The sequence below is a fragment of the Perissodus microlepis genome, chromosome 15 (genome assembly GCF_051167445.1).
Source record: "Perissodus microlepis isolate ML-2025 ecotype Zambia chromosome 15, ASM5116744v1, whole genome shotgun sequence".
NCBI classification, from domain to species: domain Eukaryota; kingdom Metazoa; phylum Chordata; class Actinopteri; order Cichliformes; family Cichlidae; genus Perissodus; species Perissodus microlepis.
The window spans coordinates 7,657,735-7,674,097 of NC_140475.1; the positions used below are offsets into that span (position 1 = coordinate 7,657,735).

The 16,363-nt window shown below is 39.6% G+C and overlaps 1 protein-coding gene across 1 annotated transcript in view; it reads left to right on the top strand.

Moving 5' to 3' along the window:
• The window catches only part of nbas (NBAS subunit of NRZ tethering complex), a 187,215-nt gene that overhangs the window by 92,505 nt on the left and 78,347 nt on the right, over positions 1 to 16,363 (top strand). Inside the window, exons 41-43 of the mRNA XM_084954225.1 lie at positions 254 to 391; positions 12,189 to 12,412; positions 12,616 to 12,726. Of these exons, the coding sequence (XP_084810351.1) occupies positions 254 to 391; positions 12,189 to 12,412; positions 12,616 to 12,726 (473 nt within the window). The remainder of the gene's footprint in view (positions 1 to 253; positions 392 to 12,188; positions 12,413 to 12,615; positions 12,727 to 16,363) is intronic.

The following is a 16,363-nucleotide window of genomic DNA, read 5'->3' on the forward strand; positions in this document are numbered from 1 at the left end:
ATTTGACCTCTCATGTTGTTAGACATTTCACAAGTTGTAAATATGCATCTCTCTTTGTGTAACAGTGTGAGAACAGTCCACCGTCATAGGCTAGGCTGTGCAAAGACTGAAAACAGAGGCGAGATGTAATGCAGTAGTCTACTTTCATCTCAGGCCTCTTGATTTAGAAAATGCTGAAAGCAAAGAGTCAATTTGTGAAAATGCCACTATGATCGTTTGTCTTGCATGTCCTTATATTTGTTCTTACCTGCAGGTGCTGGATGCCAACAGGTGTTTTGAGAAGCAGTGTCACTCGGCCTTGTCGCTCCAACTGGCTGCCTACTACTACTCCCTGCAGATCTACTCGCGCCTCATGCCCTGCTTCAAGGACAAGAACCACACTCTTTACCAGGTCAGTGTATTTCTGTGTATGAGGGAGTGTTTGGGTGGTTGAATGAATAAATGTTCTGATGTTACCTTGGGACAACACTAGATGCATGTCTGTGATGTTGTGTAGCCAAAACTGTTTTGTTCCACAGCTCGGAAATACACAAAGAGCGTTTCAGAACTGGGGTGTTTGTTTGCATGTCATCTTTTATTTTGAAAAATAAAAATCTCTATGCTGTTCTTGTGTATGACTTCTGCCCTGCCTCATCTGCTCTACAGCATGACTTGGCTTCTGTCAAAAATAGATTTACCACATATCTTTAGTCAAGTGGTGCAGAAAGCTGCTTTTGGGATGCTTAGAAAATGCACTGCAGTGCAGCTGTTGAACGCACAGACAAAAGAATCCAGTTTTAAGCAGCTAGGACACAAAATCTTGATGTGCTGTGAACAGATTATTTTTTGAAGATAGGTCTTGAAACTTTAGAGCCTCAGTGCAGGAGTTAGCTCTTTAGGCAGTGCATTTTACTGGTTGGGAGGATCATTGCAAAACAGTGTTTCACCTGTGGTTTAAGTTTGTTTCAAGGTTGCTTCAATAACGGGTGGAGTGAATATAGATGTGTGTATGGCTTTTGAAATGAAATTTTATGTATGCTTTTGTTTGACATTTATTTAAGGAGGAAATACTATCATAGACATTAAATGTCAGAGCAAACTGTCCACAATCACAAGAAATGCGTCTGTGTGAGTCTGGGTGATCTAACAGTGCAAACGTGATTTGATTTATAAATAAAGATTGAGCCAGTTAATTTCAGTAATAATCAGCATTCTACCATAAGCAGCACCGATTTCAGTAAGTCACAAAGGAGCAGGTGAAGAAGGACAAGGAAGCCAGTACTAACCAGTATAATACAGTGGGAGTGTAGGTTTACTGCATGTGTGTTTCTGTCCAGAAAAAGCATGGCCATTCGCATCAATGAGAGGCAGCTGAAGGGGAATCAATATGTTTAGATAGGGCAAACCCCTTTGTTAGAAATTGATGGACACTGTGTTGGGTCTGGGAGGTCGGGTAAGTCTGACAGCTCAGGTGGAGGTCTGCATTATTACAAACTATACCTCCTTATGAACCTGAAATCTGTGTGTGACTGGAGGGTGCGAGATCCTAGAGTTTTTAGAAGACTGGAGACGAGGCAGATCAACTCGATCATATAAAAACAATGAAATGTAAGAGAAGATGCATAATATTATCATCCAGTGTAAGGTTTATGCCACATAAATGCCCTAAATTAACAGTACTGTTAATTCCTAAATGCATTATTTATGTTTCTATAAGGGTTAATCCAGTAGTATGTGCAGTCTCTTCAAATAAAATGATATTTTTAATGCAAAAATATAATTATTGTAATTATCTATGAAGTTTTGAATTCACTGTCATACTGTCAACAGAAACATTGTTTCATTGGTTGAATATTATGCTTGATGCAGCGTGAATTCTGTTTGTCTGCCGAAGTAAGGAGCAATATATAATTTTCAGTTTTAAATAGGTTTTTTTCATGTTTTCATGACACGTGTACTCACACTCATATATACACACTCACCTTTGTTTTCTTTTTCATACAACATGCATTCAGCTCTATCCTAGCCCTTGACGTTTGCCATTATACTTCAGTATTACTCACTTTACCAGTTAGCGGTTCTCATTCTCATTTGATTCCTTCAGTTATCTTTCATTACAAATAAATTAATGGATTTGAAGACTATTTGCTGCACAGCTTAATTTTGTTATGACGATAGAATAGTGGGATCAGCGAGACTACAGGCACAATTGACGTGGTTCAAATGCCGCTTGGCTGCGCAGATGTAGGAGGACAAAGTAAGATTTTTAAAAAAGAGTGACAAAAAAATGCCAAATAATAATTAGCCATCAGAAATGGAACAAGCTGGGAAAATGACTGTAATTATCCTTTTACACATCTGAATACTAATGCAGTTTAATTGTGCTTTAGTTTAAACCAGCAATGCATTGTGTACCAGCTATTGCTCGTGAAGAAGTTTTAAGCATGTTTCTGTGTGTACACAGCATCTTCTTTTTCTAAGTAAGGCAAGAAAAACAAGAGATCAGAAAATGTGATTGAGAAGTGAAAGAAGAGGCTGCAAAGTGGGGGTGGGGGTGGGGGGTGATTGGCAGAGAATAACTGAAGAAATGGCTCTGACCTTTTCTTTGAGTGGATCCTGGCTCTCATGGGTTTTAGTTCAGGTAGAAGAAGGGAGGTAAAATGTTGAAATAAAAGAACAGAAAAAAGGAAAGAGGCCAGCAGAAGAAGTGGATAAGTGTGTCCCAGTTGACATTCAAGGTTAGAATTGCACGCTCTCACATTCCCGCTCACACAAGCACACCAGTAAGTTGCTCTCCGCGCACACACTCATCCGCACGCAGTGACGCACACATCCTTCCTGCATCCTAATGGCAGTAATCACTCCCTGAACTCCTGCCTCAAGTGAAGTTCAAGTCCATTAACTTAAAATATATACAGCTTTTTCCTTCTTCTCCACACTTTAGCAGTTGTACTTTCATTTTTAGCTCATTTCTTCATTTTTTTCCTTTTTCTTTTTTTTTTAAAGTTGTCATTTCCTTTTCCTTTTTTTCCAGTCTTAGTATGTTCTACAAGAGTGAGTGCTTGTTATCATTATGTTCCAGGTCTCGTCTTCGCTCGCCTCTCTTATTGAAGAAGTAGTGGCCATTTTTACCAACAGTGAAAGAAGCGTTATTGGAAAAAAACTTTCAACCTATCTACTCTCTTTCTCCACTTTCACATATTTTTTCCTATTGGATTTTTTCCCCTCTCTCCTCTGCTGTGTGCTTTTTTTATGTTTCCTTTTATGCCCCACCATTGTCAGTTAAGTCAAATGGTTTGCTTTGTTGGTATGACATTTCTGGTTTATGTGTTTCCATGATGCTTCTCTCCATCCACATTATGCTGCTCTGTCCGCTATCGTTTCCTGTTCATTCTGCGTTCGGTTTAGGCTTTTTTCCCAATAGGCCTGCCTCACTCTTGTTGAATCTCAGGCCTCTCTATTTACAATACTATCTTAACTCTGCATGCTTTATACAATTTTCTTGTGCTTTCTTTAGCTCTTGCTTTCTCTTATCTATTAAGGCGCACATTGTACTTAATGTGATATTGCATTTCAGATATGTATGACAGGGTGCGCGTATCTATATTTCATGCGCATGCTTGCTTTGCATTGCAAATGAGGTTATGGGGGGAAAAAATTACCTACCAAAGCATGTGTTTTTTTATATTTGGGCATACGTGAAGCATTTGCGCGCCTGCTTTTGTTTTTTGCATTCATGTATCACAGTTGGCACACATTATTGTATGAGCTCCAGTTTAAGATCTGTTTTCCCGTGACAGCGGGGGGCGCATTTGTATGTGCGTTTGTGTGTTGTGGTGTGTCACGCTGTCTCAAAGTGTTTCCCACTTGGTACTTGAAGAGCAGTAACACTGTCTCAATAACTCTCACGCTCTTTCAATTCTCTTGTCGCTATCACATAATTCCATGCCCAGGCAATAAGACGCCAAACACTCAAGCCACTGAAGTCATTCAATTGCAAATAGAAATGGAACTCTCTGTGGATTTACTCAAGGTGTTTGATGTGTTTTTAAAGCCTCAATGAACAGCTTGTTTTTATATTTTATTTTTTTTAGTATTATGTATAATACTTGTGACTGCTGCTTGACATTTGTTTTCACTGACATCATTCATACAGAGTTGCTTGGGCTTCCCATAAATATGTTAGCAAGAGGTTAGCGTTAAATATGCAATAATTAAAATCAACACCACAAGTTGGTATATTGCTATAAATACTGAGTGTTGTAGGAATCCTAATTTTCCCAAGAATTATGCAATATTTCTATAATATCTGATTTATAAACCTGACACAACTCTAGGGGGAGTTGTTGAGTTTGAGTGTTACAGCAGTGTTTCCCAACCTGTGCTGCGAGAAATGGTCAGGTGTGCCGTGGAAGATTATCTGGTTCCGCCTGATTAGTAATGGGCAGAAGAAATTACATGCTGTGAGACCACGCTGCGCGTAATAGCAATAGGTAAATATTTAAAAAGAAAAAGTAGTCAATCCGACCCAGATGAAGGCCCTAGCATGATTAGTGCTTAGAAGAAAGCAAAAAAAGGTATACTGGGGACAAACCGAGCCAATTCCGCTATACTTGGTGCTCGGGGAAAAATGATCAAAATGCCGTGAAATTTCCGTGACATTTTTGTTTGGTGATAAATTATCTGTTTGTTAACCATTGTTTAACATTAGACTTAATAATAATTGTTGACATCTGACAATGTAGCAGTTTTGCTAAGAAGAAGCTATGAAAAATATAAAATTACATAAGATAAAAAATATCTGATGTATTTAGCAATGTATTCAAAACATTTAATTTACAATCATATCATTCTTTTCTCTTTGATTGCCTCTATTTATATATTTAAGGTAAAAAATCACTGTAATAAATTTGAGATTCATTTATTAGCATTCAGCATGTTCACTCAAGGTAAGGCCAAAGTCTTAGAGAGACTCTAAATACATGAAAGTATAACTGATATGCTTATTGTCCATCATAAAACGCTGAGATGACATTTTCTGTCCAATTTTAAAATAGGAGTTTACCCATGTTAGCCCTGTTCAGCTGTTTTATAACACTCGCGGCCTTTACAACTCCAAACTTCTTAAAGATTCTGTTCCCACTATTGACTTTGAAGGTCCTTAACTGTTACTTTCCCATCTGATTATGGCACCCAAGCATGACGGAGCGACTCGTGGCTTTGCGATACGGAGGCTGGGTTTCCATTATTCCCTAAGGCTTAATGAACCGATTTCCATTTGCTGCCACTGGAAGTTTTCATCAGAGTGGCTCAAGTGTTCATTTGCTAAATAGAGGTGCTCCTTATGTTAATTGCCCTGTTTATGGTGATATTGCAAAATAGCCTGTTTTTATGTAAGTGTTGCGGTCTGTTTACCTGTGCTTGTCAGTTTTGTAATGTGTGAGTGTGTGTATTATTGTGTGCGTTTGTGTGTGAGAATGCATGTGCTTTGCATAATTGTAGCTGCGAATGTGCATCTGCTGTATGGCAATGTGCTGACTAGAGAGATTGAGATTTTTCACTCAGCCATTTATCTTTGCCTGGAGCTGCCATTCTCTCGCTTATTGAGTATTGATCTCTCACACACACACACACACACACACACACACACACACACACACACACACACACACACACACACACACACACACACACACACACACACACACAGATAAACATTTAAAGCATACCCAATTGTACTATATAAACACAGAGAGCCAGAGTATATGATCCGGAAAACCTGCTTAGGTCTTTGTATATCTCATTATGACATTTAGTTTTAGAATAAAAAAATCCCACTTTGTATTTGAAGATGGAGTCACTGAACTGGAAAAAATATTTCCACAGTTATTAACTTTATAGATTTGTTTCTGATTCAACCTGAAAGCAAAGCTCAAAGTGCTCTCTCCATAGCATTATGATGGGTTTTTAAACCAGCACCTTGCTTACATCTACAAACTTTTGATACTGTCCAGTTATTACATAGGGATTTTTTTCTTTTTTACAATTTCAAAAACGTCCACAGCAGAATTCCAGCTGCCAGTTAAGGGAGGTGACCTTGAAAGTGCTGGACCGCTGTGCCAGTTCACTGTAGCTGAGTTAAGTGGAGTAATGAGTTGGAAAGCACCACGATTCCAATGACTTTTCCTTCCTCTTTTTGTGCACATATCGCAATGGTACAAATTGCAGTCTTGTAGCACAATCATTAGCAGTCTATATTTTACCCATGAGAACTCTGTAAAGCAGAGCCACTGCAGAAAGGGTCCTATTAGACAAATATGTCCTCTAAAAGCACTGTTGCAGCTGACTGGGAATGTTTCAGACCAAGTAGTCTCCAAACCTTTGATTAGATGCATAAGTTTGACTCTGCTAAGTTACTCCTACTCCTCTTGCTTCTGCTGCTTTTCTTACGATCACTCCCCTTCATGGTGTATTGTGACCCACAGTGCAGCCACGCCTATTTATGGAGTAATTATTCCTTCGGAGGTGATAACTCATTTTTTTCCCGCCCTGTCTTCTCACTAATTATGCGCACATACTGTATACACCATTTACAGAATTAGTGCTAATGAGGCCACTGACTGTATAGCTAAGTGTTAAACAAGACATAAATAAAACTAATTACATCATTACTGGGATACTGTCTGGAGAGAGAGAGGGGGAGACTCTTTATGACTTCTATTCAATCCTTATCACAGAAGGCAAGAGAGAATGTGTTAAATACTAGGTTAATCAGAAAAATGTGCGCATATGAGTGTTCTGTAAAAAAAAAAAAGAAGAAGTTACTATTTTGTTATTGATTGCACTGTTGGACTTTCAGACTGCTCGGAAGTTGAGAGGTAATATAGTTTCACCCACATTAGTGATGCAAAGGAGGTGTTGTTTCTCGCAGAAACTTCTTTGCCAAACATCTAATTATTTTACACTGGAGTGAGTTGAATGACAACCAGTAAATGCTGGGAGGAAATATAGCTTAGCAAAGTAGAACATAAAGTACTTTGAACTTACTTGTTTAAAAAAAAGTGATGAATCGATAAATATTCATCACTTTTTACTCCCTGGAGTAAAGGAGACGGTCTATACGAAATAATAAATAAATGGAGAAAAAGTCACATGCTTCAAAAAAAGGGAAGGAATGCCCATTTGCTCACTGGTTGACAGGCATGTGCCGTATCATATTTATATCATAATATAAATGTATGATACCATGATGACATAAATGATGTAGCAATGCCTTTTAATTACACTTCCCAGCAGGCAAAACAAGGAGACTAGTCTGACAAAACACAATAATATAAAAGCGTAAAACAGATTAACTTCACCAAAACACACCAAGTACAGCCAGGCTAATAAAAAGGAGACACTTGCAGTAAAAAGGAAGAGCAAATGCTGCCTGGATGTTACTGATGGAGTTTCATGGTGGAAAAGGAGGGCTTTAAGTAACTAGTTTAAAAGCTTGAACCAAGCTACAACATCCCAGACAGCTTTATTATGTAATAATACCGTGCAGCTCCTGAAGACTTACAAGGCTAAATCAATTTTAAGTGTCAAGCACTTATGTTATTCTTTTGTTCTTACATTTGATTTATGCTATTTATGTAATGCTGCTGCTGTAAATAAAGTCACACTTCATCTGGGTTGCCAGACCATAAGTCTGGAAAAGAAAGATGCAAAATGTGCTTAGTTTGGTTTGCACTAATAGATGCTGCTGTCTGCAAGGTCCAGTCACAAACTAGAGTAAATAGTATAATGTAATATAATGTTTTTTTTCTATATCATCATAAATGCAGTGCATATCACAAACTTTCTTGAAATATTGCATTATTTCTTATAACTTTGAGGATATATTGCTGACCTGGTCACAGTTGACTGCTAAATTAGGCTGGAATAAAATATTAAACACTCACCATACGTGGAGCACAGATTTTAATGAATGGCTGTGCACTGAATGCATTGTCTGGGTGTGTCTTCTCTGAGGTCGGTATCAAAGACAAAAACGTTGTGGCACTTATAAAAGGAGTGTCCGACGTGGGTAATTTGGTCAGTGTTCTTTTGTTCAGATTTCCAGTTGAACCTCTTAAAATGTGGATGTTGAGGCGTTGATGTTGATAGTGATAAATGCCAGTCATCTAGTGTCGCACATGAGGTTGTAGATATTTATGAATCCCAAAAGCTTATATGTTAATAATGCCATTGATCCCCTGACTTTTCCTACGGTGAAATTTTCTGGGTATAAGTGGATGAGATACCATAAAATTTGCAACACTTATTCAAGCTTGCAGCTGTCTGTCTGCTTTTTAATCTTGACATTTGACCTAAAACCGCTGTTGTGCCTGCAGCCTCACAAAGCTCATCAGACCTTGTCAAGAACTGTATACTCAGCCATACATTTTACCTGGATTTGTACAATATGGTATACCTTCTGAAAGTGTTCCCATGCAATAGATATAAAACATGTTGAACACGCTCATATGACTTCTCATTGCGCCAGCGTGCATCAAAGTTTTACATGGTGCTATTATCTGCAGGCGAAACACTGGGAGGTAATGAGGAAAACGGCACTGAATGATAGCACATTAATATTTAATCAGGATGGCGAACTTGACAAACTCACAAATATCACTATGAAAATATTTTATTTCATAATTCAAAGGAGTTTTTGATGGGTACAGAGTTGTGACTGAAGTATAATAACATGGGAAATTAAGACTGAAATGAGAGCAGAAGCGTGTTTGAAAAGATTTGGCTGTGTGACAGAGGCTCTTTATTTTTACTCTGTTCCCTCTTAAGAAGCATCACAGTAAGGTGATGGTGCTGGTGGGGGAAAGAGCCTGCAACACCAGTGGAATAGCTGAAGGGAGAGGTCTGGCTCCCCCGTCCCTCCCAGCTGTGCACACACCTACCTTATTCCATTATATTTTACATACGTTTTATACGTTCTTCTCTTTGAAGGAGGACAAAATCCCGTTTGAAGATATTTTAAAATAATGAAAAAAGCAATCGCATACATAAGAGGAAAAAGAAGAAAGAGCAGAGGTCTTACTTGCTTACTTTGAAGATAACTGGGATCGTAAAGAATACTTATTAGAAAGACGAAAGATTTCAGAGATTCTTTAATAATGAGTGGTGAGGGATGGAAGTATTTTTTTATTAATTTTTTTAAATTCAAGGGGAAATATTTTTCAGAGAGGTAGCGGCGAAATCCTGATGGGGGGGAAAAGCACAGAGAGAGTGAGGGAGTTAATGCAAACAGTATTTCATCATGTTCTTCAAACATCAGCCTGTCCATCACAGTTTTAGCAGACTTTCTTTCTCACTCTGTGTTCTTTCTTTTTTGTGTCATTCTCCTTTCTGTGAAAAACGGTGTCCAAGACGGTGCCAGCATTTAGAAAAAGAAAAAAACAACTCCCCCGCCCATTCTACCCTTACTTTCCTTCTCTCATCCCTTGACTGCCTCCTCTGACTTCATATCTTTCCTTGCTCCACTTTTAATATTCTCCCCTTTCTACCTCTGTTCCTTTCCTATCCTGCTTTTGAACAGTGAATCCGCCACCATGTCTGCTGCTGAGGCCACATCTAAAGGCACACAGGGATAGCGAGAAGAGGAAGAGACGCAGAGAGACAGACATACACCTCTGTTTTCAAGCTCACACATTTCCAGCAGCCATAATTACCTTAGGCAAATAAGATCATGAAGTAAACCATATCATCCTGCTGGGCGACAACATATAAGGTGCCAAAAACCAAATTCAGGGGCTTATTTAATTAGAACAGAGGCGATGAGAGAGATACAACATTCACCTGCCTGTAAGTTTATACACAGGGGTGCACATAAGTGGTCCGCAGGTGCGCATTCAATGTCAAAATAAAAGACGCGCACCAGATAAGAAGCTGCAACGCGCGTTCGTGGACATATAAAAGGCACTGTTTTTGTCCGCTAGAGTGGGATGTTCACGGCATATTCTGCACCACATCTCTGTGCGTTCATCATTTGTTTGAAGCCAGCTCACCTCCTGCAACCACTTTTCTGAGAATACGTGCTTCTTTTGCGGTTCAGACTCCTTCTGACATTTCTTTGGAGGTGGAGGAACACCAAAGTAATTGGTGGCACAGGGGGTTGGGAAGCATATCTGTAACCGGAAGGTCGCTGGTTCGATCCCCGGGCTCTCTGTCCTGGTTGTTGTGTCCTTGGGCAAGACACTTTACCCTACTGCCTACTGGTGTTGGCCAGAGGGGCCGATGGCGCGATATGGCAGCCTCGCTTCTGTCAGTCTGCCCCAGGGCAGCTGTGGCTACGACCGTAGCTTGCTTCCACCAGTGTGTGAATGTGAGAGTGAATGAATAGTGGCATTGTAAAGCGCTTTGAGTGCCTTGAAAAGCGCTATATAAATCCAATCCATTATTATTATTATTATTATTAATTGCTTAAAGGAGCTTGCTTCTTCGACATCTTTAAGGGTTCTAAACAAATGTCTGTCCTCCTCCAGAAAATCTTATGTACGCAATCGTGCGTTGCAACTTCTTATCTGGTGCGCATCTTTTATTTTGACAGCGAATGCACACCTGCGGACCACTTATGTGCACCCCTGTTTATATGACAGTTTCAATCATAAATGTGTCGCCACAATCTAACTTCCTATTGGCCTGAATCAAGGTGACAGCTACGGTTCCTGATACATTTACCTGTAATCTCCCGACGTGGAATAGTAATAGGTGTATATTTGAAATTGCGTGATTTTACTGGGGTGTACCAAGCAAATTGATATAAGTCTGGACCAAGTTGGTCTGCCCCCACCTTTTTTCTAAATTATTGCCATTTTTGAAAATAGCCTCATTAGTTTTTCACAGCAAAGCAGCAGAAACCTGTGAAGTTTTACATACCATGCAGTGCAGCAGTGTTTGAAGCTCAGTGTGTGACACTGTTTAATGATGAGCTTCAAGAATAGTGTGCATTTGGTCCAACATGGCTCTAAAACCGTATAGTGCACCCTAGAATTTTATTTCAAATCAAATTATGGGGAGGAAAGAGAGACTCAGTTTGTCTTTGCTGGATTTTATGTTAAGTTGCGCTATATACAGAGCATGACTTCTGAACAAGGTCACAAGTTCAAAGTCATTTGCACAACAATCTGTGGTAATTGGACATTCGAGTGAATTAAATTTTTATTTTAAGCATAAAATACAACCATGTTAAAAAGAGGGTTTTAAAGCACTCTGTGCAGTCCTGTGAAAAAGAAGTACACCATTGTTGCTTCCATAGGAATTAAGATAGTAAATAGCAGCCAGGTGTACAATACCACAATATACCCAGGTGTGGATGTACAAGCAAAGGCACAATTGGAAAACGACTGAACAAGAATGGCTTGTTTGGTCAAAGTTTCAATGGCCTAGTCAGCATCCACATGTGGCGCTCTTCCGCATTGTTTCCTTTATCCCGTCTACCTCCCTTACCCCCAACCGGTTGTGGCAGATGGCTGCCTCCTTATTGTAGGGTCTTTACCTTCAAATATAAAGTGCCTTGAAGTGACTGCTGTTGTGATTTGGTGCTATATAAATAAAACTGAATTGAATTCCCGAGGCTGCTTCTACTGAAGGTGTGTTCCTGTTAAAAAGGAGTTTTCCCATTATCCTCAAGTGCTTACTCATGGCAGGCCATCTGATTGTTGGGGTTTTCTCTCAGTTATTGTAGGGTCTTTAGCTCACGGGGCCTTGAGGTGACTCTTGTGATGTGGCGCTATGAAGCGATATGATACGATGAAAAGAAGAAGGGAAAAATGAAAAGAAAATGAATTCCTGTGGCAGGACCGTAAGAGAGCGGTGCAAAAACATCAATGAACTGAAGCAACGTTGTAAATACGAGTGGGCCAAAATTCTTCCACAACAATAAAGTCATACAGGAAACAATTACATCATGCTGTTGCTGCTAAAGGTGGTTCCACCAGCTGTTGAAACTATAAATTTCTGTAATGTAATATTAGAAATTGAAAAACTACAAACCATCTCCATTATACAGCAAAAACCATAAATTAAAGCCAAGCAGCCAAACTGCTAAGAGACCCACAGTGCCTGTACTTTTTCATATACCACTACTCCTTCTTCTACTGTTGAAGTCTAAAGCAGCCCCTGGAACCATGAGGGTAAAAATGTGAAATTTATTTTGCTTCTCACAGGCTGATCCAAAGGAGCTGATTCGATTGGTCACACAGCACGTGTCCTCGTATTCAGATTGGCCCGAGGAGCTGCAAAAGCTGATCAGCCAGCTGCATATGTACAACGAGCGTCTGACAGACTTTACCCAGGCACAGGTGTTGCAGGGGCTCGGCCGTGGTGTGGACGTTCAGCGGTTCAGCTCTGATGCTGATTACAAGAAGGAGACTATACTTGGTCTCACAGAGTAAGTGTGGCTTAAATGTTGGTACTTTTGGATTTGCACTGTAATTGGAAAGGTGTGCGCTTTTTTCCTTTTCTTTGTTTCTACTCTGAAAGATTGTTCATACCACACACTTGGACATGAGTGGGAGATAATGTCAATTTCTGCTTTAATTAAATGAAATCTAAAGACTTTCTTTCTTTCTGTTTTTGTACCTGTGTGTTTAGGACACTGGATGATGGTGTGTACAGAATCGCTTTGTCTCTGGCTAAGCGCTACAGTGTTCCTCTATGGGAGGTCTACATGACCCACCTCGAGTTCCTCTTTACAGATAGCGGGTATACACACACACACGCGCGCGCACGCGCTCTGTTTAATTACATTTGTGCACACCCATCAGTCTGTCTCTTTGTTTCCATCTTCAGATTTTAAACTCTGAAAAGTGTAGCAACGCTCCCTTTCAGTTATAACAAAACTTACCTACATAAAAAGCCAAAACACCCCAGGCTATATCAAACATGTTGTGAATGTGTGTGTTTGTGTTTTGTGAGTGAGAGGATGTGAACCATAATTTATTTGTTCTCTGACTTCATAGCTGGGTGTCTGACTAGCTCTGCACCTTTGCTTGTTTTTACAGAATGCCAAAGCTGAGGTTGTGTATGTGTGTGTTGGTACGTGTGCACACATGTGGCTCCGTGATAAATATCCACCTGTCACATTCCGATATAAGGAAATGGTTTATGGATTCCACTTAACAATAAATTACAGCCTATACTTTTCTCGAACCTGATCACAGCTATTCTGTGTGTGTTTCCTTCAAAACCTCAAGATCATGACAAATGTGTGAGGAATATTCTGCATCTGCAAAAGGCTTATTGATTTAACAAAAGGATGCAGGGAATGTTATAAATAGAGAAGAAATTTAAAGGGAAGAATAAATAGAGTCAAAACGTGTGCAAAAAGAATTTAGACTTTTATTGATCGTTGTAGGCAAATAAATTGTTTATGTTTTACAAATCCCACATGTTTAGGAGACGCAGTCAGCTACAGTGCAGTGCCCAACAACTGAGTCCTTTGCTGAGGCCTGTATTTAAGTAGCATGGTTCACTTTACTGGGCTAACAGTTGACCTCATTGCCAGTTTGCATATCAACACTTTAAACAGTACTTTAAATAGTACAGTACCGTGCAGAAGACTTGAATCACCCCTCATTTCTTTGTGTTTTGCTTCTAAGTTGCCTTTTATGTGTTTTTTTTAAAGTGGAGGTCTTTCACAGATTTTCTTTAAACATTTATGTATCTTAGCCTGGTGTCCTTAAAAAGAATTTGCAGAAACTGAACAAGTATAAGACAAAAAGAGGAGGTAGCAGGCTTAAAAACATTTTCATAATACGTTAACAGTAGCTGATAGATAGATAGATAAGTATTTATTGTCATTGTCAGAGAACAATGAAATTGCGTTTGGAGCTTCCGTACAACCCATAAATACAATAATAAAGAAAATAATAAATACCCCTTAAAACCCAAGTGTAAATATTTAACCCAGTGTGACTCCAGTGCAATAAGACAATCCTTAGCAACAACATGAGAACATGACAAGTAATGTTCATAAGAAATTCAGACAAAGACCTGAGAAACATGACAAAGTACAACGTACAAAGTACAACAATGCAACCCATTCAATATTATTATTGTACTGTGAGATATGATGTCAGATATGATAGTTATCTATTTAAGAAAGAGGGGGGGGGGGGGACAGGAGGGGGAAAGAGAATAAAGATATGATGCACCAATGCAGACCAGTTCAGTGCTATTAAAGAGTTGGATATGGTTATTGTCCGTGAGAGGGGGGCAGAGAGTTCAGAAGCCTCACAGCCTGTGGATACAGGCTGTTGGCCAATCTGGATGTTCTGGCCTGTATAGACCTGTACCTTCTCCCTGAGGGCAGCAGGTGGAAAAGGTGGCGCGCAGGGTGATGTTGGTCCCGCAGGATACTATGCACCCTCCTCAGACAGCGAGTGGGGAAGATATTACTAATCTCTGGCAGACTTGTTCCAATAATTCTGCCAGCTTCTTTCACCACCCGCTGGAGTGCTTGCTGATCGGCCTTGGTGCAGCTGGGGAACCACACTAGAAATCCATACGTCAGAACACTGCTGATGGCACAGTTGTAGAAGTTCAACATCAGAGATCTGGGAATGTGTGCGGTCCGCAGTCTCCTCAGATAGTAGAGGCGCTGTTGGGCCTTCCGTGCAACTGAGGTGATATGGTTGCCCCAGGACAGGTCCTCGGTCACAGTTACCCCCAAGAATTTAAAACTACTCACCCTCTCCACCGCCTCACTGCCAATGAAGAGAGGCAGATGGTTGTTATGACCCTTCCTCCGGAAATCTACAATGATCTCCTTGGTCTTTTTGGTGTTTAAGACCAAGTTATTGTCGTGGCACCATGACTCTAGTAGCTGATCTTTGATTCCATGACCTGATTGGCACTGTATATTATCTGGGACTGAAAGGGTAAGGTTGTCAACAAACTTTTTTTCCTAAGAAAAAAAAACAACAGCTACAAGTAGGTTAGGGTTCGAAGCCTGTCACCTTTTAAAGTTTCCCTCAGAAACAATCATGAAATGGAAACTGTTTCTCCATTAGAGATACCAAACATTACTGTCTTTCAGAAGAGCTGGCAATTTTCCTTTCCCATGTGATGGCAGGGTAAATTGTTAAAATCACATTTTTTTGCTGACATAGATCAATGCTCTAAAGTCAATGTAGATCTCAATATGGTTACAGAAGAACAAAGTTAAAAATCCATAAGTATATTTCAGATGAAGAGAACTCTAAGGACTCATTATTAGTTTAAAGCACATCCACAGAATCAGTGTGTGCTTAGGGGGTGAGACTGGGAGGCAAATAGATGGTGGGAGAAGAGATGGATGATAGAGAATGAGTGTCCCTGAGACAGTCCTATTAACACAAAATGTATGCTTCAGAAGAATCAATGTGCTGCTAAACACTGCCGTCGTCAGCTGTTCTCTGCCTCCGTGTATAAAGCTTTGTAGATGTTTACAAGTTCTCTTTATGGACCTGCTTTTTAATGACATCCTAATGACAGCTATAAATCTATCAAAGAGACTTGTCCAAACACAGAAATGGGTTCACAGGTTCACATATTGGTCAGTGGAACCATCTGTTTTTACAGTTTTGGCTTTAAATCTCATGTCTAGCTCCACCTTTACATATTTTTTTCACATAATGGCAACTTAATTACTTAACTGAATTTGTGAAGCACTTTAAAAACTGCAACCGCTGACCAAAGTACTAAACATAGGAATAAAAATCACTACAACTAAAATACAAAAAAATAAAATAAAAGCATCAATAAAACACAAAGCACAATTAAATATGAGTGAATCAATAAAATCAACATTTCAAAGTAGTTTGAAAGATGAGCAGAAGAGGTGGCTCTGAGGAGCGGATTTAAAAATCATGAAAGCCCTATGAACTCCCATCACTGATACCACTTATATGTACTTGACTGTTTCAGATCTTCATATTGAGATTCAGTTTTTGAATTTCAGGTAGATTAATAAAACTGATCCAAACAAAACCTCATTTGACCCTCAAAACGACACAGCTCCAAGTTCCTCGTGTCAGTTCCTACCTGCTGCCAGCGGCTGCTTGTGATGTATTTTCTGCACATCACTGTGTTCCCATCATGAGAAATAAAGAGTCTTTTGTGGCACGTTCCCTTCAGACTAATCCCCAGCCAAGATGTGTTTTGCTTTGAGCCTAATGAGGAATCCTCTGAGACAGAGAACACCTTTAAAGTTTGTACCAGCTCTCTTCAGGTGCACATCTGGTGACCTCATATGGCAAATTAAAGTTCACATCATATCAGATAATGGCTATGTTCCACTGCGCTGCCCTAACAGTACAGCTCCAAAGGTGCCAAATGTACATCACTATATAGTCTTTAA